Source organism: Glycine soja, chromosome 2 (assembly GCF_004193775.1).
Source record: "Glycine soja cultivar W05 chromosome 2, ASM419377v2, whole genome shotgun sequence".
Lineage (NCBI taxonomy): Eukaryota > Viridiplantae > Streptophyta > Magnoliopsida > Fabales > Fabaceae > Glycine > Glycine soja.
The window spans coordinates 4,704,226-4,725,638 of NC_041003.1; the positions used below are offsets into that span (position 1 = coordinate 4,704,226).

General features: G+C 35.9%; 3 protein-coding genes across 5 annotated transcripts; all 3 read right to left on the minus strand.

Annotated features, from left to right (window-relative positions):
* Positions 1 to 27: 27 nt before the first annotated feature.
* Positions 28 to 10,509, minus strand: LOC114381895 (folate transporter 1, chloroplastic-like). Of its 3 annotated transcripts, none has more exons than XM_028341136.1 (11): positions 10,112 to 10,509; positions 9,951 to 10,027; positions 8,728 to 8,804; positions 8,110 to 8,203; positions 7,159 to 7,252; positions 2,028 to 2,101; positions 1,514 to 1,627; positions 895 to 966; positions 751 to 771; positions 583 to 650; positions 28 to 317 (listed from the first exon to the last, which is right to left on the minus strand). In XM_028341136.1, exons 1-11 carry the CDS (start codon positions 10,233 to 10,235, stop codon positions 251 to 253), a joined length of 882 nt encoding a protein of 293 aa, XP_028196937.1. In that variant the 5' UTR covers positions 10,236 to 10,509; the 3' UTR covers positions 28 to 250. The 3 variants fall into 3 exon arrangements, with proteins under 3 accessions (XP_028196937.1, XP_028196930.1, XP_028196924.1); XM_028341129.1 differs by having other exon boundaries at positions 28 to 300; positions 1,514 to 1,624; positions 10,112 to 10,508; XM_028341123.1 differs by having other exon boundaries at positions 28 to 300; positions 10,112 to 10,508.
* Positions 10,510 to 13,068: 2,559 nt separating this feature from the next.
* LOC114381917 (50S ribosomal protein L7/L12-like) lies at positions 13,069 to 15,006 on the minus strand. Its single transcript, XM_028341149.1, has 2 exons — positions 14,218 to 15,006; positions 13,069 to 13,521 (listed from the first exon to the last, which is right to left on the minus strand). The coding sequence occupies exon 1, from the start codon at positions 14,819 to 14,821 to the stop codon at positions 14,222 to 14,224; it is 600 nt and encodes a 199-aa protein (XP_028196950.1). The 5' UTR covers positions 14,822 to 15,006; the 3' UTR covers positions 13,069 to 13,521; positions 14,218 to 14,221.
* A 3,773-nt stretch (positions 15,007 to 18,779) lies between these two features.
* Positions 18,780 to 20,947, minus strand: LOC114381926 (peroxidase 72-like). Its single transcript, XM_028341160.1, has 4 exons — positions 20,635 to 20,947; positions 20,202 to 20,393; positions 19,711 to 19,876; positions 18,780 to 19,430 (listed from the first exon to the last, which is right to left on the minus strand). The coding sequence occupies exons 1-4, from the start codon at positions 20,857 to 20,859 to the stop codon at positions 19,018 to 19,020; spliced, it is 996 nt and encodes a 331-aa protein (XP_028196961.1). The 5' UTR covers positions 20,860 to 20,947; the 3' UTR covers positions 18,780 to 19,017.
* Between the last annotated feature and the right edge of the window lie 466 nt (positions 20,948 to 21,413).

The window sequence follows — 21,413 nt, forward strand, 5'->3', positions numbered from 1 at the left end:
TTTACTTTGTTTTTGGGGTTGTCTAACTTCAATGAGCAATTGTGTATTGTGTAGAATCCCATCATTAAAAAGTGATAGGAAAAATGAGCAATTTTTCAATGCAACAAATATCAGATAAGAAAGGAGATTAAACAGCAATAAGGAGAAAGGAAAGAATCATGAAATACTCAGTCATTCCTTCTAGCCGGTTTAAGCAATTTTAGGACATTTTCATAAACAATAAATGTTATCGAAGAAGCGGGAGCATTCTTCAAGAGGTTTGCGGTAATTCCTTTGTAAAAACCTCGGACACTTTCAAATCTGCAACAGAACAAAATCTATAATGGCTTATATCTCAATTTGAAATGATCAAGAGCATATTAATTTGGATACACACAAGAGTAACTATATAGTCTTTATAATTCATTGACAGCATTAGCATTTCACCAAGAGTCAACCTATATTGTGTTGCCATTTGCCAAGGTATAAGCAATTGAATAATGCTAATCACCATTAATATTTATGATTTCTGTCCAGTTTCACCTTTGCTTATTTGCCAATATAAAGATGTAAACTAAATCTAGGATGGGTTTTAATATGTACCGTGCAGTTTCTTTCACAACATGCAAAGTGTCCATATATCTTGGAACCCCATCACCACTGGGTCTTTGCTGCACAGACAAGGAAACTTCAGTCCAGCTCAGAGAAAGATGCACAGTTAAAAGAAAAGAAATTTGTAATATCTCTATCTTTGTAATGACATCCTTGTACCTGCAATCGAGCCCGTATAACCTGAAAAAGGGGGGATAAAGTATGTCTCATGAGAAAGCAACTTCTTCAATGATTGATATATCATACTTAAGGACTGTAGAAGCTAGAATCCTCCTTCCAAAGAGAGGGGACAAACAGTTGTACCTGAAATGGATAGGTTAGAAGTACTGCAGCAAGTTTTGATGTTGCTCCAAGAACAGCATAATCAACAGAATTCTGGGGAAAAGAATACAATATGAAAACATTACAACAGTAGATTTTGGATATAAATATTGATTTGTTTCTTATAACACAAAATCAATTGAAATCATTTGTTAACATCAGATAGAGGGAAGCTAAGAGTACCAGACTAACATGGCTTAAAAAGCTATAAGCTTGTAATAAATAAAATGTAGGCTATGCCTAAAGCTACATTTCTCCCATTTAACAAGTCCCTGAATTCAATATAGCCATTTGAAAACAGGGAATAAAATCTAACTGAGGTAACTAATATCAACTTAAATATACCAAGACCAAGCCAGTATACAATCAAGTCAAAACCATAGGCATCCACTATCCACATGCATGCAACAACCAGAGTCATGATTCTTGAGATATGTCATTTGGCTCTACCAAACTAGAGCAATGACTTATCGGAGCAAGACTAGCAGAGCAATAGTACAAGTGACCAAAAAGGTCAACATCAAAAAATCATTTGAGAAATGTAAATAGTCCAATACATGTGAATTCCAGAGTTAAGTGGATCCAAGGTCCTCTAACTTACCAGCAATTTATCAGGGTTTTGATTATCTACTGTACTTCCCTTACTCTTAAAATCAACAATAACTTTGCGTAGCTCCTCATATGCTGTAAACTGAATAGCACCATGAGAGACCTGCTGAAAGACAAATTAAATTAAGCTCATTATAAAGCATAAAAAGACAATGATAAGTATGATTTTGTGACTTTAGCCAATACTTGATAATTGATATAGCCATCGGAGTTCAAAATTGTCCCTCACCCTAGAGAAAAGTAGCAACCTAATAATGGCTTTAGTAAATTTAGACTATAGCTTCATAAATAACTAAAAAGCTTCGGCAAAAAAGTATTCATAAGCTAAAAGTTTAATATAACCAACTTTCAGACATATACTCAGGAAATCTTGTTAATATCCTGATTTTGTGAAAGAAAGACCTCTATTTTTAAATAACCACAATACCACACATCATATTTAATCAATAATTAAAATATTAAGTGCCAAGATTGACGGGTCTAATAGCAAAAACCAGCAAACGTACCAGAAATAGACCAGGAACAATTCCTCTGTAAAGTGCACTAAATCCTTCTTCCCTCATTATGGTCCTAAATGCATCTGATATTTTAACAGAATAAAATTTCATGAGTAGTTAGCAAATCATATATTGATGAATATACCTACAACATATTATACCAACATATGTTAGTGATCATGTGACATCACATGGCAAACACATTCTGTTAGTCACTTAACAGTTATTAAAAGGAAGGATCAATTGCGAAATTTCTGATAGTCTTTGGGTTTAATTGGAAGATTAGAGTTCATAGTGGCTAGTTGCAAATTATACAATGCCCATTATAGATTGGAAAAGAATGACCTATAATTTTTTTTTTAGGGGTGAATAAGGTCTTTTATCTTTAAGCATAATTCTGTACATTATATTTAATTTGATTAAAACTTTAAGTGCTAAGATTGACACGTAAAATAACAAGAACCAGCAACATACCAGAAATAGACCTGGAACAATCCCTTTGTAAAGTGCACTAAATCCTTCCTCCCTCATTATGGTTATAAATGCATCTGATATTTAATTTTTACAGATAAAATTTTTTCATGATTGGTTAGCAATTCATATGATGAAGATAACCACAATAAACAAAATATAGTGACCATCATGTTTTAAGTAGTTGAGTGAAACATAACCACCTCCCCAAATCACAAAAGAAAAAAAAAGCCAACTTATGTACCTAACTCTTACCGAGAGAATGAGGGAAAGGTCGAGAGAGAAACAGAGTGGGTGAGAAAGATAAACAAAGCGTGGGTGAGTGAGGGATCCTGACGTAACTATGCTGGAAATGGGTGCAGCCAACAAGCTACGGTGAAACGTACAAACTGGAGGGATGCACCTGATGTCTTCTCCTTTTACTTCACAAGATTTCCAAAGGAAATGTGTGAAAAAGATTTGAGGTATGAGTTCAAGAAATGGGGGGATGTAAGAGAGTTCTTCATTGCGAAAAATACAAATAGGAGTGGCAAGAGGTATGGCTTCGTGAGATTCAAGGGAGTGGGTGATGTAGGGAGGCTTGAAAGACAGTTGGATAATCTTATAATTGGGGGTCTGAAACTACATGTCAACATACCAAAGCATGGAAGGGAGAGGACGCTAAATGGTGAACCTAATTCAGAAGAGAAGTACAAGGTGGGGATAGACTCAAAGAAAATAATCGAGGGTGTGAAAGATCAATGTAGGAACGAAGGTGCACTAATAATCCCATAAAATGATAACATCAAGCTCGTACACGAGAGCGGTGGTGACAAATAATCAAAACATGGGGCGAAGGTGGACGCCAAGGCACACGAATCCAATGGGAACCATTTCTCACTCGTCGGTACAGCTGAATATATCTATGGAGGAAAGAACATGGCTCAATAATGCTTGGGTAGGAAGACTGAGGAACCTGGTGATGTTTGATAGAGTGGAAGATGAACTCATGTGGGACAGAGGAGAATATATCACGTCAAAGTATCTAGGGGATGACATGGTGTTGTTATTGGGACTCACTGATTCCAAAGCTGAACAACTGTGTAAGGAAGCAACTGACAATGAACTGTCCCTGTTCCATAAGGTGAAGAAGTGAAACCCAAGAATGAGGACTATGTACAGGCTGGTGTGGATGTTGTGCTGGGGAATCCCACAACACGTATGGGATATGGAGAGCATTAAGAAGATTGCATCGGCAGTAGGGGAAGTGGTGGAGGTGGATGACGATGTGGAAGAACTCCAACAGCTGGATAGGGCACGGGTGCTAATTAAAACCCATGGTACCCTATAATCCAACATGTTGTAGCAGTTTCGATCAATGGGGAGGAATACATGGTTCATATGGCTGAAGAAACATGCTATAACTCTAGCAGATGTAAATGTTGGACAGGGAGTTTGATAGGGTCGTCAGAAGAAATAAGCTCTAAAGAGAGTGAAATCGGGACTCCATTACTGGCCGATGATGTCTCACCAAAAAATGAGTGTTCGCTGATAATGACCAAAGTGATTGCAGACAAAGGAGAGCCGTTAGGGGAAGTTGGAGAGTTACGGTTGACTAATGGACAAGGTCTCTCATATGGACCCCAGGGTAATAACCCAAGGTTCCTAACACAATGACCAATCCAAAATGGGTACAAGGAAGTAGGATGTGAACAAAGCGAGGTAGATGGGATAGCCTATGTCGTCAAACACAGACTTGCCCAACAAAGAAGGTCTGAGGGTAAGTGCACGAAAGAGGCAACACGAGGAAGACACACACTCGAGTATGATGGAAAATGGGAAGGAGGTTGCATCGGAAGGGATAAAGAATCATAATCATAGTACAGGCCCATTGCTGTCAGAAAACTTTGAATTAAAGGGGAAAGGGTCATGTGAATACCCTGGGGGTGGTGAAGAAGGTGCTACCAATAATCATAGATGAGAGACAAACTGCCTTCATTGAGGGCAGACATATGTTACACATCGTTCTTATTGCTAATGAAGCGGTTGAGGAAGCAAAAAGGTGTAACAAGTCATGTCTGGTATTAAGTTGATTATGAAAAGGCATACAACTCAGTCTGTTGGGATTTCTTGTTGTACATGCTGAGGAGGATGGGTTTTTGGTCTAAATGGATCACTTGGATTGAGGGCTGTCTCAAATCCGCTTCCATCTCGATATTGGTTAATAGAAGCCCTACGGCTAAGTTCACCCCACAAAGAGGACTCAGACAAGGGGATCCGCTAGCTACACTTCTGTTTAATATCATTACAGAGGGTCTAAATGGCATAATGAGAGAAGTAATGGAGAAAAAGTTGTTTGAAGGTTTTTCAATTGGAAGAAATAATGTAGAAATCAGTATTCTACAATATGTAGATGATACAATTTTCTTCGGGGAAGCCTTGATGGAAAATGTGAAAGCAATTAAGGTGATATTGTGGAGCTTCGAGCTGGTATCGGGACTCAAAATTAACTTTGCAAAGAGTAGTTTTTGGGCAGTTGGGATGTCGGATCAGTGGATGAAGGATGCTGCAAGGTATCTAAACTGCAAACTGTTGGCTATACCTTTTCCCTACTTGGATATCCTGATTGGGGCAAACCTAAGGCGTTGTGAGGTTTGGGATGTCATTATAAAAAAATGTAAGAGGAAGCTGTCAAAATGGAAACAAAAAAATCTTTCCTTTGTGGGTAGGGTGACTCTCATAAAGTCAGTCCTAAACTCCATTCCCATTTACTTCTTTTCTTTTTTCAGAGTACCTAATAAAGTATTAGATAAGCTGGTGAGACTACAGTGGCGATCTTTGTGGGGTGGAGGCTTGGAGCAGAAAGATTGCTTGGGTAAAGTGGGATTCAGTGTGCCTACCAAAGGAGAAAGGGGGGTTGGGAATCAGGGACCTGAGGAAATTTAATTATGCCCTTCTCGGAAAATGGTGATGGAATTTATTCCATCACCAAGGGGAACTGTGGGCTCGGGTGTTGGATTCAAAATATGGAGGATGGAGGAACTTGGATGAGGAAAGAAGGGTCAGAAGTGAATCTTTATGGTGGCAGGACATCAGATTCATTACTCATTCTACTGAGGAGGGTAATTGGTTTGAAAAAAAGGATAAAATGGAAGGTGGAGTGCAGAACAAGGGTGAGATTTTGGGAGGATGGTTGGAGAGAAGATGGTGTGCCACTCATGCTGAAGTACCCTAAGTTATACATTAATTCTTATCAGCAAGAACAGTTTATCCAGCAGATGGGGAGTTTATTAGATGTAAGCTGGGAGTGGAGATTTCAGTGGAGGCGACTACTTTTTGATGCAGAAAGACATATGGCTGCTAAGTTCTTGGAGGACATAGAAGGTATCACAATATATCTTGACCGATGGGACAAGTGAGTCTGGAAGGGAGATTCAAGTGGCGACTACACAGTGGGGAATGCGTACATGTTGCTTATGAGAGATACCACAGATGAAAATCAGGATGGAGATTAATCCGGGACAGATTGCCAACAAAGATGAACTTACGTAGGAGAAATATCAAAAGTATTGATTCTATGTGCCCATTCTGCAGAAACAAGGAAGAGGATGCAGAACACCTATTTTTCAGTTGCAGTAAAATTCTGCTGCTTTGGTGGGAATCGATGTCCTAGATAAACATCATGGGTGCATTTCCGCAAACTCCAAGACAACACTTCCTCCAACATGCTTTTGGGAGGTCTTCTGGTGTCAGGATACAGCGCTGGTATATTTGGTGGATCTCCTTAACTTGGAGTATTTGGCAGCATAGAAACAAGATTGTCTTTTTAGATGAAAGTTTCAATGTTAGTAAATTGATGGAGGGTGCTATTTTCTTGTGCTGGATGTGGCTAAAAAATCTGGAAAAAGGTTTTGACATACCTTTTCACCACTGGTCCAGTAATATTAGGGATGGCTTTTGTAATTCGGGAGGAATAAGTATATAGACACTGGGTAGTTTTGAGCTAAGCATTCTGTCAGATATAGGGTCTCCTAATTCTTGAGATATAGCTTGTATTAGGATACCATATTTCTGTTTATCTGGCTCAAGATCTGTACACTCATCAGTACCCCTTGTACTGAATTATTTATAATATAATATTATTTTGCTGATAAAAGAAAATGTACCTAACTCTTACATCTTGATCATTCCTTTCTCTAAACAACTGAAATCATTTATATATAAATTAAAGTTTTTTTAACCAGTCTGAAAATCAACATCATACAAGACAATGCAATGGAACAAATAGGATGAATGCACGTGCTTAATACTGGTTAGTAATGAATTACTGAATACAAATATAGTGGTGATATATAACTTGCCCCGAACCCGTAACCATTTTGGGTGAGAGAATAAATGCTCTGTCAAATACCATGACTCAAATTGAACCAATTGCTGAAATTGACCTATTTTCAACTTTTGGATACTAATTTCAAATTCAATTTAGGGCAAGGTAACTGAGATTAAGAATATTCTTATGTGTAAAAGACAATAGTTAAGCAATGCATTTATAGCTAACATCTAGATCCAAAGCACAAATAATATGAATGCTTTTTTTTTTTTTATCAGCAAACAAATAATATGAATGCTTAAAAGTAAAATCCCAAAGTAAACAGTTTAAAATAAAGTTAAATTAAGATGGAGAGCAGACCATAAACCCCAGAGTATGGTCGTGTCTGATGAAGAGGAGTTTGAAGCTGCAATCTTGTCTTTACCAGCCATACTGGATTTGTGAAGAAGGAAACCTGGCGAAAGGCAATGGAAACCATAATAACTGAAGGTTCAGTTTAGACCAGGTATGTGCCACAATATGTTTGGAAGACTTTGGAATCCTAAGCATCCAACTATGAAAGCAAAGCAAGATCTAAAAGATAAGCACATAGATAAGGAAATAGTAAACTTAAGTATATTAGTTCCATTCTCAAACAGTTCAAACAATAATTTTCATTGGCAAATTCATCAATACAGCTCACGTAAAGTACTTCGTTGTGCATTTGATTCCTCTAAAGTGAATCTAAATTGAGGGATTCACTTTAGAGAGAAAAGTAAGGTGTTATATCCATCAATGAGAAAGAAAATAAAGGGAATAGGTTTCAATTATTTTATATTTTATTATACATTTACATGTAATTTATCACAATCTAAATTGTTGATTTCAGATCAGTGGCCTTAACATCTCCCTTTTCCCTCTAAAGTGAATCACTCACTTTGGATGAGTCAAATCCCTTCATTTTATTGCCTTTCATCTCTCCTGCAGCCCAATAGTGCCAAATTTAAAAATGCAAAACCTCGGGCAGCAGAAACTCAACTCCAACATCCAACAAAACTCCAGCAGGGTTGTACAACATACTAAGAATCAATTATATCAATGGCAGATGGTGGAAGGCCTAAATTCCGCCATATAAACGCACCATTGTGGAACACACCATTGTGGACTATGGCGCTGCCATAGCAGGCATCCCTTCACATTTTCCCCATGGCGGTTGGCAAAAAATCTGCCATGCCATTCCACCATGGTGGCCATGGAACCACTATTTAACAACACTGCTAAGAATTATATATGTGGCTTTGTATTCATAATATTGGGATTTTATGCACTTACTATAGCTCCTGCTTCAGCTGCTGAGGCAAGATGCAGACCTGGGCTCAACTTCCCCTCCCTGTTCCTTGCATATCTCTGTTTGGCTCTGTCATAGCTGCAATTGGAAAAAAAAAAGTTTGGTATGATGAGTTTGGTCTTCTACAAAAGCAATCAGATGGACCAGTAACCACTCTAACAGTAATAATTAATCACTCAAGTCTGGAAGGAAAAAATAAATAAATGAATGGAGGGCGGAGAATCCTTTCATCCTTTGACATGTAAAGAACAGACATTTCGAAGTAGTTGTTTGGTGTTAAATGAAACTACTATGTCCTGTAGACTAGGAGATACTAACATATTGATTTGGTCCTGACTAAAAAAGAATTTTGATACGTATTTTTCACCTGTGTGCATGAGGGTGAGTGAGTAGGAGTGAGAGAAGATTTTCAAACTCATTAAACAAGTTAAAATTTAACGGGAGAGGATGCATATATGCACAGAAACCAGGATGCAAACATCAAAGAGTCAGCCATCCTACATAATATCACTCTCTCCTAGTGAGCATCAGATATAAAAATGATAGGTTAAAAGTAGACTTCAATTAAATTCTCATTCTCACTGATGGAATTTAGTACTTACAAGAAGAAATATAAACTCCATGAAATAGTTGACCCAAGAACCCCAGGAAGGAAGCCTGCATATAACCCTCTTAATCCCTGCAGGATAAAGCGTAGCATATAAGTAGGACATTCAAAGTATGACATACGCAAAGTAACTAAAGCAAAACTTTCTCTCCTATTGCAATTTGCAACAGATGTTAATTTGTCAACACCAAACCCATTAATAATACGTAGAAGGAGAGGACATTGAGCCTTCAATGATCCTAGCTGAAACCATGATAATATCCATGAAAATAAGACTCTGAACAAGGTGAAAATCAAAATCTAATGACAAGCAGCCTTGTCACCTATGAAACAGAAACCTCCAAAATGGTTGTTTTACAAGTGTTGGACACATATCACATTGGATATTTTTATATGTTGTATGACTTGTATCTATTATCTAAGCCCTTCCATGTCTCACAATTTCCGCATTTGTCAATATCCACATGTTGACACGGTGTTGTATCCTATATGTCTATGTTGGTCACCAAAATTCGGTGCGCATTGATATCACTATGAGCCATAAGATCTCAGGTCGTGGCATTAATCTTATAAAGTTTCTCTTCACTCTTCACGAATACCAGAAACCAAAGTGCTGACTTCATCACATCTGTAAGATTTATTTTTGCTCAACATCAACCATACTATCTAGGGCGCAAAGCTGTAAAGGTGTCATCTAATTTTATATATTCTAACATTTCTATGCCTAGAAAGTTCAGCAATCAAGATAGTTCCCTTTCTTAAGGGACAGACGAAAATCCTAACAAGTAGCATAAACAGCAGAAAATTGTGGAATGTCACTAATTAAAAGGCTTAACTAAGTTTTTGGTTCTTACAAAATATGATTTTTATTTTTTTATTTCAATCCTTTGAATTTTTTGTTTTAATCCTTTAAAGATTTAATTTTTTTTATTTTAGTCTATGATGTCAAGTAACATTAAGTCAATGAATGGACTATTAATGTTGGACCGCTGTTGCGTAATCATTTAACACCATTTCAGCTTGATAGCAGGTACAAAAACTAAAAAAAATAAATTAAAAATATAAAGAACTAAAATCAAAACAAAAATCTTTAAAGGACTAAAAAAAAATCTTTAGGACCAAAAACTTATTTTAAGCCTTAACTAAATAAGAAAGTTGATAATTAAATCCTTAATTGACAAAAACATTGGCATTGCTACATTAAGAAATCACACAAACCTCGGAACGAGCGATAGTGAAAACGGCGTGAGCGGTGTTCTTGTAACTGGGAAAATTAGAGACTCGACCATCGTTAACTGCAGAATCAAATAATGCTTCTAAGAATTCGAAGGCGTGAAAAATAAGAAATGTTGGTTTATATGAGAAGAGCGAGAGAAAACCTTGGAACCTAGTTCGGACAACATCGAGGGGATGCATGACGGCGACGGTGGCGAATCCAGCGGCGGCGCCGGCGGTGGCGTTCTCCCACTGCCATTGGTCGCGCTTGGGCGCTTCCGTTGACATACGGGAAGCTTCAGATTCAGAGTTGAATTGATATATGCGTCATTGGATTCAAATACGGAGATTTTGACTGCGACAGTGAAGTATGGTTTCGTTTTATTTGTTAGGAGCTTCTCTCAAGGGACTAGTCTAGTCTCTCATCACATGTGCAAAGTGTAAAACACTAGAAAACTTGTTTGGGAGAGATTTGTAGTAGGTTTGAACCTTGAAGGTTCCTCCCAAGTTTATGGGTTCATTTCCCCAATTAGGGAAAAATAAATTCATGTGCGAACTACGTGTAATTTATTAAGTTTTATATAAAGTATAAACTAATCCCTTGAGTAGAGTGGTTTATTAAAAAACAATGCGTTAGATATTACTAACATTTTACCCTGAGTGACGTGGCTGAATTATTCTAAATTCTTAGATCAAAGAAGATAGTACTAACATTTTTCTTAAATTTTCTAAAAAAAAACATTTTTCTTAAATATGCAATAGCATATATTTAGTGAACATTTTTTGTAAAGTTAATGTAGATGCATTAATATTCACAGATTGCGGTTCTTTTGGAGCAGGTATCTTGATCAGAGACCACAATGAATTCTTTGTAAAGGCAAAACCTGTTACACAAAGTGGAACGCCAGAGCCACGTGAAGCTGAAGCCTGGGCACTCATGAAAGCAGTTCAATGGATCACACAACTGGAGCTCAACAATGTTATCATTGAAACTGACTGCAAAATTGTGGGGATGCGATGAAAACCAGATTAAAAGGGGCCTCAGAATTTTACTTTATTCTTGCAAAATGTAAAAATTTAATTTCTCTTAACCAATACTCAAGGGTGAGTTTTATTGGCAGGTAAGTTAACCAAGGTGCTCACACACTAGCTAGGGCATCTAGGTTCCATGTTAGCTAACATGTTTTTGAGCATATTCCAAATTGTATCTTTGCTCTTATTACGAATGAAATGCAATAAGTCTATTTCTCCCCCCCCCACCCCAAAAAAAAATGTGGCAAAGAGATTATCAACACCTTTTTTTTCTTATTAAATTCAGTCTGCAATTTATTTTCCTCGTGTCAAGTACTCAAGTTTGATGCCATGAGGATAGTGAAAGTGAAATTGTGCCTTTAGTTGGCTCTCTAAAGTTTCAACCGAGAAAACGTAATAATTTGTTTGAGGTTAATTTTTTTTATAAACAAATATTTATCGTTAGTATTTTGTTAATATTTGATCCCTCTCTTTTCTCTATCTCTTCTTTTTTTCTCTTTATCATCAAACCAATCTAATAATTTTTTTCTAACTTGTGATTTATTTGGTTAAATGCTCGAAGCATTTGAATGTTTGGTGATTAATATCCAATTTCTGATTGGCCTATTTGATTTTGTTTTGAATTGTTTCTCTGAACCGCATTGTTTCTAAAAATTAAAAAAATCCGAGCCCTCCATTTAAAAACTAAAAGATTCAATGGTGAAAAAAAACTTTGGCACAAGTTGTTTCACTTATGCACCCTAGTCATCGTCAAGTAAAAAATTGTACCTTTGCACTTCAATCAATGGGCTTGCACCCTTCAATTCAATGATCTACAAACCAAGCCAGTCAATAACGATGCACTACCGGTCTGAATTTGTTAATGGCAATTTTTATTGTGCATGCTATGTCATATAAGTTGACACAGTTGAACAAATTATTCCCAAAACACTTTGGTTACATGTTTTGATAATTTGATAGCACAAATGATCTGCAGGTTATTGTATTCTATATCAAATCAGACCTGAATCTTATAGCATTGGAGATTTTGATATACTTGTACTCAATAAATTATGTCAAATTCATCTACAAGCCTTTATTTTATTGACTTATCTATTTTAATGCCATACACAGGTCATATTATTTGGACAAAAGTATATTTTTGGTAATTTTAATGCCATACACAGGTCACCTTAATAATCTGCAAAATAAATGCTTGTATTAAATGCTAGCATTTTTTTATTATCAAAATACAACCTTTTTTTATCTGAATCAAAGACATATAAGAGGATTTATAACAACTCACGCATCATGTTTAACAAACTCAACAAAACCTCAGTAAAAAAAAAAAATTAAAAATCACTTTGTTCCATAGTCATTTTAAACCAAAATCATCTTTTCAAAATTAAGTTTACATACACTTGTCCAGACACAAACTAAAGGCCAAATGCAAACAATTATTTTCAGTAAACCAAGATCTGCACACAAAATTGACCACACAGATTCTCGACAGTTTCTTAGCAAGAAAATTAAAATTCAAACTAGAAATGTGACAGAAGGGACAAAATGATTATTAATATGGTAAATAAAGTTCATCATCCTTCTTATGTTGGGTGAACTGGAAATCCAATCCCAGCGCCACTCTAATTGGGACCCAGAATTTGCAACAAAGACTAAATTCCAATGTCTAGAAACAGTTCTTTTCAACCACCAATCAAGATAACTCTATGTATAAGAGACACTATGAAACTCATTCTTACTGCTTAGCTTCCCTCCTTGCAAAACTACTCTGTTTTCAGAGATTAATCTGCCTAAGCAATTATGAAAAAGGATGGGATTAAACCGAAATGAGGTGCAGTATGCAGATTTCCACATAGAAAAATTCTCATTATAAAAACTTCGTACCCCATTGCCCAGAGGCTCTTCGCTATGCGAAGGTATGGGGGAGGGATGTTGTACACGAGAAAATTCTCATTATATAAAGAGAAAATTTTCTTCTAGAGTCAAATCTTGTGATCCACAGCATGTGCATATTTGCACACGAGAAAACTGTTGGAAGGGATGTATCAAAACCTCATAAAAGGAGACAAACCAGAATAAGAAAATGAAGTCAATAACACAAACTGTACACATCCAAGAGAAGATAAAGTGAGGAGCAGTATTTGGGGCTTAACTTCAATTCTAGTTGTCCATGGCACATGATTGTGTGGTCATAGTAGTTCAGTGGACAACCAATTGGATCTAGAACTTTAGCAGCTAGTAACATGTGTATGTTAGTTCAAAAATGATTCCACCATCAAAAACCAATTTTACAACATTGGTTAAGAAATGATCAAGAAAATTCAAGGCAAAAAGAGCCTTATGTAAGGGAGAAATAACAATAATTTCATAGTGTGCTCAGCAAAGTTTTCAAATACAAGAAAGGTTAACAGCTTTGAATTATGGCAAGGCATTCCTTGAGTTCCATCACCTGCAGATAACTTGAGTGTGAGGAATAAGCTGCTACACTTGATCAAAGAAGAAAAAACTCTACGCCATGTTTTGTTTGTCATCCTGTCTTTTCCTAGGCAAGTCCAAATATTAAAATACTAATTAGAAAATGAGATTGCCAAAAACCTCTTTTGGTAGCATTCACAATGAATATACATAGTATAACATTATTCACGATTATCAGGACATGCATACGGATCCAACTTCAAATCTCACTTTATGCTTTAGCAGTCTTCCATATAGAATTCATTGCTAGGCAATAATAATTTCATAGAAGTCCAAGCATCCAACACTTCTTCTTTAAAGTAAAATCAACACCATTAACAAGAATCCATTTAACATTAGAAATGGTGTTGTCGTTAAGCCTCACATACAACATGTTCTCTACATAAGCCTCACAAACACTCATGTATTAGTCTTATATAATTTCACAAGCCAAAGACTTTAATTTCTTATTAAGTTTTGGAATCCCTTTTCCTTTAGATCAAACATGAAATCGTAATTTCCGTTACAATATCACATATATGAATACAATTCCTATAACAAAATGTTTTAAGCTGCATGAGCAGTTGTGTTGCGATTACCAGAATTTTAAAAGGACATCACCCAACTTGACCTGAAGGACGGTGAAAGGAAGTTCCATAAAAATAACTCATTGTATTGATTGAAATGAAAATGATACATGCTCAATGATACCATGGGAGCAACATATCAAAGTTCAAACATAACAAGACATCATCTTCATCTCACAAGAACAACAATTCCGTACCTTATTATTCCATGGAAACCTTAGCGCCAACCTCCTTCATCTTGGCAATGATACTCTCAGCCTCTTCTTTCGTGACCCCTTTCTTCAACACCGCGGGGACCTTCTCCACCAAATCCTTGGCCTCCTTCAACCCCAAGCTCGTAAACGTCCTCACCTCCTTGATCACCTTGATCTTCGCCGCCGCGTCAAAACCCTCGAGCTTCACATCGAACGCCGTCTTTTCCGCCGCCTTCACCTCCGCTCCTCCGGTGGCAGCGCCTCCGCCCTTCGCGGCTCCCCTCGGAATGCCCCTCGGCACGCCCATTCCGGGCACCATGAGCATCGCGATCGGAAGCTCGTTGACGCCGCGCTTCTCGCGCATGACCTCCACCAGGTCCATCACTTCCAGCAGCGTCAGCCCCATCACCTCGTCCACGATCGCCGCCACCTTCTCCGAACCCTGCGACAGCGACGCGCCGCCGCTGCTGCAGTAGTCACGCGCGTGGGAGGGACGCGGTGGAAGGTTCTGTGAGATCCGTGCAGAAGCGAAGGTAGGGTTTTGGGGTCGTCGGGTTAGGGTTTTGAGGAAATGGGATAAGTGTTTGAATTGGGAATAATACCTCATTGTTGATGGTGGTTGAAGAAGCTAGTGGTGAGTTTTATTTCTCAACATTGCATTGAATTGGATGCGGAGTTGAATAACCGGTTAGAGCGTAACTGTGTCAGTGACTATGATGAGAGTGATGTCACGCTCTGGGTCTTCGGCATAAACCCTACCACACGAAGATGAAGCTGATTTGTTTTACGGTTTTGCCCCTCCGTTCACAATGTGAATGAAGAAGGCTCCCTCTGATTTGGGCCCGACCCGGTTTTGTTTGGGCCAAAACCCGTGTATTTTTGGGTGTTGCTAAGTGCACCCAGTATTATTGCTGGTGCACCCAGCACTTAAGATGAAATGACGAAAATACCCTTGATCCGTAAGTCTTTTATGGATCTACTTGATCCGTAAAACCCTTACAGATTAACTTGATCCGTAAGTCTTTTACGGATCAAGTTGATCCGTAAGGCTTCTACAGATGAAGTTGATCCGTGTTGTTCCGTAAGCCTTTTACGAATTAACTTGATCCGTAAGCCTTTTACGGAACAATGCAGATCAACTTCATGTGTAGAAGCCTTACGGATCAACTTGATCCGTATGCTTAATATCAACATTTGGATCAAGTTGATCCGTATCAACCTTATAAATAAACTTGATCCGTATGATTTACGAACCACCCTCACGCACACCTGTCACAAATGCGAAAAAAAAACAGGGACAATTTTGGCATTTTTAAAAAATGCTAGGTGCACCAGCAATAATGCTGGGTGCACCTAGCAACACCCTGTATTTTTTGGGGTATAACCAATGTAATTTTTAGGATTAAATATGTATGGCTGTTTGGAAAGATGTTAGGATTCTTTGAGAAAGACGATTCTGGAAGCATAAAGAAGACCGTTCGAAAAGATGTAGGATTCTTTCGGAAAGACAATTCCGAAAGCATAAAAAAGAATAGTTTGGTGCGAATTTGTGATTCCAAAATGTAGGCATGTTTTATACCTCTTCTTTTCTTCGCCAATGTCTTTTCCCTACATAGAGTTGTAGATAATGGTGATGGGTGGTGGTATTTGCGTGGAGCGATGGTGTTGGATGGTTGGGTGCAAGCAATGATGGCCTTGAACGCAATCAAGGTGAACCATCAACTAGGGTTCATATTTAAAGGGATACTAAATTTTTTATTTAGTATATATAAGTATTAAATATTAATATATTATAATTTATTAATATAAATATGAGCTTTTTGTTCTATTGGATTGTAAAATGGAAAGAGAAATAAATTAGAAACATAAAAGAAAATGATAAAATTATCATTTTTTAAAAATATAATAGTTCTCAAAGTGATCAATATCAAACAAGACTCTGTCCTAACTGGTGCTCTAAGCAAATCAAAAACAATTACACATTTATAATTATTAAAATATTATTCATCTTAAATTTTTTATTCCTCAACTTATTAATAGGGGTGGAAATAGGTCAGGCCAGACTTTGAAAAACCTGAGCTTAGCCTACGATGAATTTTTGAGACCTGAGTCTAGCCTATAGCTTATCAAAGACTTTTATTTTGGCTCGGCCTGACCTTTTTAAAAACTTAGCCTGACTTGATAGCTTTTTTAAAAGTCTTCTTCACACTAAATCTTTAATATTCATGTGCTCTGCTCTGGAGTAAGAAACGTAATAGGAAAGTTAAAGCAAAGGAAAAGGAAAGGTTAATAGGAATGAAAGCCAATAAAAATAATAAGAAATATAAAGAGACACATGACTCACCTAAATTGTAATTAAAGTCTTACTTGATTATAAGAATGGAAGTTATGGAATAGTAATGTGTAATCAAAGTCTACTAGTTTCAAAAAAAAAAAATTGTACCCAAAAAATAATATAAGTATAAATTGGTACTAAAAATAATATATATATATATATATATATATATATATATATATATATATATATATATATATATATATATATAGGTCGGCCTATCAGACTTATGAGACTTTTTAATAAGTCTAAGCCTGGTCTATTTAATTTAATAGACTTTTAAAAAAGGTTGAGTCTAACATTTTAATTGAATAAGTCAGTTCAAACCAGACTTCATGTAGGCCAGATTGTAGGCCCCTGTAGGCCGACCTAACCTATTTCTACCCCTACTTATTAATAATCCGTTTATAATCAAGATTACTAAAGTAACCATAATATAATGAATAGTTACACATATCATTCTTGTTGAACCCAAGTTCTTTCATTCTTGTTGCACATTTCATTCTTCCTTCTCGGTCCCCTTTTCCTTCTTCCTTTTCTACTCCTCAGCACGTAGAAGTCTCGCTTTCTCTAGAATGGTGCACATTGCCCTCTTCCTTCTTCGTCCGCATTTCTCAAAGACTGTTTAGGAGCTTACGGAATATGAGGAAATGTGTTTTAATTCTGAGCGCACAAAATTATGTCAGAAAATGCAAATGATGATCTGTCGAAGTGAGCTTGACAAAATAATTTTCATTTCAAAGACTCATTTTCAATGATAAGACTTCTATATAAGATAACAACTTTGTTGAAGGTTTTGCTAAGCACCAACTTTGCTGGCCTACTTGTATTTCATCACTAAATTTTTTTTAAAAAAAAACTATGAGTTTTCATGAATTTTTATACATGGAAATTAAGATACTTGATTAAGGTGATGAATCTTTATCATTCCATTAGTAAACTTCAAATGTCCTCCTGCACAAGTCAACCAAATAATAACAAACAAAAAATAAATTAAAGTTTATGCAATTCTAAGCATTATGGGTATTGGAATTTAGCTCAAAGGAAAAAGATAAGTCATGTTAACATATTATAAAGATAGTTAATTAATTTTTTTTTGCTTTAAATAATTTTGTATGAATTATTAACTAATCACGTTATTGTTAATAAAAACTTTTAGAATAATATTAACTATTTATCTTATGGTTACTTTAAATAATTTTGATTATGAATGAATTATTAATGAATTTTGCAACCAAAAATATGAAGACAAACAATATTTCAATAATTATGAAGACATTATTTTTTTTGGTTTGTCTAGGGCACCAAAAATTCAGGACCAAACTTGGGTGAAGGTGGGATGTGATTGAATTGTATGGAGCGGTAGCTTTGTCCGTGTGTTTTAGGAGGTGCAAGAAGCAAAAAGGAAGGTGTAAGAAGTAAAAGCTCATATATTTTTTTTGTTACCCATGGCATTAGTGTAGATGTGAAATATATACAAATTTTATTAATGATTAATCTTCCTTAAAAAACTTAATTAATCGCCCTTAGTGATGGGATCTCTCCTTCCAACTACTTTTAGTAGAGTCTCATTTGTATATGATATGACTAACTTGATGATCTTTTTGAAACTAAGTAAAAGAATCTAAGAGGAACTTGACTCTACTAATAAAACTGAAGTTATTAAGAAGCATAACCTTAAATGTGACTAATATCACTGTTATCATTATATATGGCACCAATATCGTTACCATTGTTGTCATCATCAATATTCATCACCATCACTGTTACCACCAACATTGATATCATCATTACCACTATTATAAAGACTACAACCAACACCACCACTAACACTAGCACGGCCACCGCCTCCACCATCATGGCATCTACACCCTTAAACTAATTTTTAATATGATAAGAAACTATTAAAATGTTTATTTTGAAAGTAAAATTTACATTTTTTTAAACTTATAAAACTAAAAACTGTTTTTTTAGTACCTCGAGCAAAAATCATTGGCTTTCGGGTGAGGATATCTTAGTTCACAAAAAAAAAACCGTTTTTGTTTTTAAACTTGAAACTGAAAACACCCCAAACGATGGCTTAATTATAAGCTTTTAATCTAAAAAGCCTTAATTAAAAATTAATGAAATTATATTGAACTAAAAATTGATTCACCCTATTTTTCGATACAAAAAAGTCACACTGGTTGGTTTTATTATAATGTGGAAGTTTGATTTTGCTTCTCAAACAGAAGAGTACTAACAAATAATCACTTCTTTATAAATAAATGGGAATACACAAATTTCATGACACACACAAAAGTGTTACCTAAAGCCTAAACGCCTCCACTGGACACCCGGGCAAGTGGCAATGGCTTCATGATGAACTCAGCTTTTATTATTTTGGGCACAAACAAAAGAAACATAAATAAAATGTGGTCACATGACTTGGTGTATGATATATTAATATGGCAATGATTGTTGCTTCTTCAAGCGTTAATCCTCCTGCAGTTCTCTCTGATCTCTCCCCTTGAATTCGTCAGAGGAGATATGTTTCCCATCTTGATCATGGACTTGGCGAAATGTTCAAAGAAAATGTCGTTTCTTTCAGCATACAACTTCACTAGTTCAGCAGATTCTTGGTTCATTGTGAAGAGGACTTGGTCTGAACTCAAGAGACCCTTGTAGGCCAACAGGTTCTTGAAGTAGCTGTTGTCAAATTTATATGGGGTGGCATAGTCTAGGAAGAACAGATTCTGGTCACCCCCAGAGCTTGGACACCTTGTACGCAATGTAGAAGCATAGTATTGGTCAAGAGTGGAATCTGGCTCGCCATTGCCACTTTGGTTGTAGAGTCTTTGCCTGAAGGTGGTGCACCTGGCATTTCCTATAGTGTGCCCCCCTATAGCAATTGCACAAAAATCGTTTAGCAATTAATGAAAGTGAGGTGAACTTTGATTCAAGTTGGTGCATGACAACATGGTGATAAATTTAATATAATTGGACGATTATAAAATAATACAATAACAACAAAATCTTATCTCTCTAAGTGAGATTGACTACATGAGTCACATAATGCCATTGCAATGATATGATTAGATGATTATGTCAATCCAAATTTAACCACAATTCAACCTGAACATAAAAGTTTAGAAATAGAAAAGTTTTTAAGGAGTGTATACCTGATAGAGCAACTAGATCAACAAGGTCAAGTCCCTGAAGCTTGAATTTAGTTAGAATTGTCTGGAATGTGTTGTTTGGGGCTGGGATGTTGTTGTTGGAGCCACTTATGCTTGCACCTAGTGAGTCCCTTCTGCCTAAAGGTACTTCCCAGTTTGGTCCACCAGTCTACATAAAAGAGATAGTAGTGAATGGTTTAATTTGAGAAATATTTTTTATTCTTATTTTCTATTTTCACTTTTAACTACAAAGGTATCACCTTATTTTACTTTACTTCCTGTATTTAAAAATTTGTATAGAAAATAGGAAAACAACAAAAGTTAATTTAACTATTTCCTACTCAAACTTTAAGAAATAAAAAATAACATGAAAACAAAGTAGTATTTTGTAATTAAAAATAAAAGTGTAAAGATAAAAAACATTTTTTCAAACCATAGTTACCAAATCCACCATAAGGGAGAGTCTGAAGTATAAAGCAAAAGGAGTCACTTACAAGAACAACTGAATCTCTTGCAGCTAGAGTCAAGATGTCAGCACAAGACACAGTAGAAGGGCATTGTCTCTCTAGTTCGGCTTTAATTGCATCAATGACTTCAAATCCTCTAGCTGAATTACGGTTGGGATTTGATCCCTTCTCACTGTTGATGCTTTCACTGCTATCTAACAACAACGAAGCATCACAACCCTGCAACATCAAATTGGAATTAAGCATTTCAAATAACAATTGGATAAACAACAATATATATTTTCTTTTAAAAAAAAACAACTATATATATTTACCAATAAGACTAAGTACTAAACATCACATATTAATATAACTATGTTTACCAATAAGATTAATTACTAACATCACATAATTATTTATGATATTAATGCTAATAATGTGATGTTTTTGTGCTATAAATGACTAAGTCAAAGGGAGTGACCTTGACAAAACAATCATGGAAATGAAGCCTGAGAATCGAAGCCGCCAATCGAGGTTGCTCTGCAACATACTTAGCAAGGACAGACTTGACAATATGTTGAGCTTGTGGGCATGAATAGTCATAAAACTGAGGGTAGAGGTAACCCTCTTGGTTATAGTGACAGAGGCACAAGGGAGCAAAAGCTAGAAAAGAAAGAAGCAGGAAAAAGCTCATGGAATTGGCCATTGTTGTTTATTTCAATATCTCTTCAAAGTACTAGGAATATAGAAGAGTGTTTGAAGAGAAGTTCTCAAATTTGGTTGCATGAGTACTGTGATGAGGAATGGTATTTATAGAGAAGAACATGGCGAAAAATTATTGCACTACAGAAGAAGAGCTGGGGGGGAAGGAACGAAAAAGTTGGAGTTGGTAGCTAACCAATTTTCAAATCCTCATAAATGTGGAAGGAAAGAATGGAGTTAGTAGCTTTCTTATCAAATAAATTTAACTAGTCTGAACGATTCAAATATTGTCTAAATTTATAATATTATTAGTAACTTATATGAGGGTATACATTTATGTCATGTGGCATGTTATTTTACATGTAATCTGAATAATCACACCTCTATGATCTTAATTAATTTTTATATAATATATAATTAAGATATTTAGTTTTTAAAAAAATATGAACATTTGATGTGTTACATGAAAATTGACTAAAATTATGATACTCCTAAATTATTTAATAATTTCTCAATTAGTAGGAATAGAATTAGACATTGTGAAAATTATAGTTTGGG

Excerpts from the sequence above, each read along its gene's own strand:
- LOC114381917 (XM_028341149.1), bottom strand. The coding sequence starts at position 14,821 with ATGAGGTATTATTCCCAATTCAAACACTTATCCCATTTCCTCAAAACC.
- LOC114381926 (XM_028341160.1), bottom strand. The coding sequence starts at position 20,859 with ATGGCCAATTCCATGAGCTTTTTCCTGCTTCTTTCTTTTCTAGCTTTT. Across the intron at positions 19,877-20,201 it reads CAAGAGATTCAGTTGTTCTT|ACTGGTGGACCAAACTGGGA; the intron begins GTAAGTGACTCC and ends TCTTTTATGTAG. Across the intron at positions 19,431-19,710 it reads TGATCTAGTTGCTCTATCAG|GGGGGCACACTATAGGAAAT; the intron begins GTATACACTCCT and ends CAATTGCTATAG.
- LOC114381895 (XM_028341123.1), bottom strand. The coding sequence starts at position 10,235 with ATGTCAACGGAAGCGCCCAAGCGCGACCAATGGCAGTGGGAGAACGCC. Across the intron at positions 1,628-2,027 it reads TTGTTCCTGGTCTATTTCTG|CAGGTCTCTCATGGTGCTAT; the intron begins GTACGTTTGCTG and ends TTTGTCTTTCAG. Across the intron at positions 651-750 it reads TTATACGGGCTCGATTGCAG|CAAAGACCCAGTGGTGATGG; the intron begins GTACAAGGATGT and ends TTGTCTGTGCAG.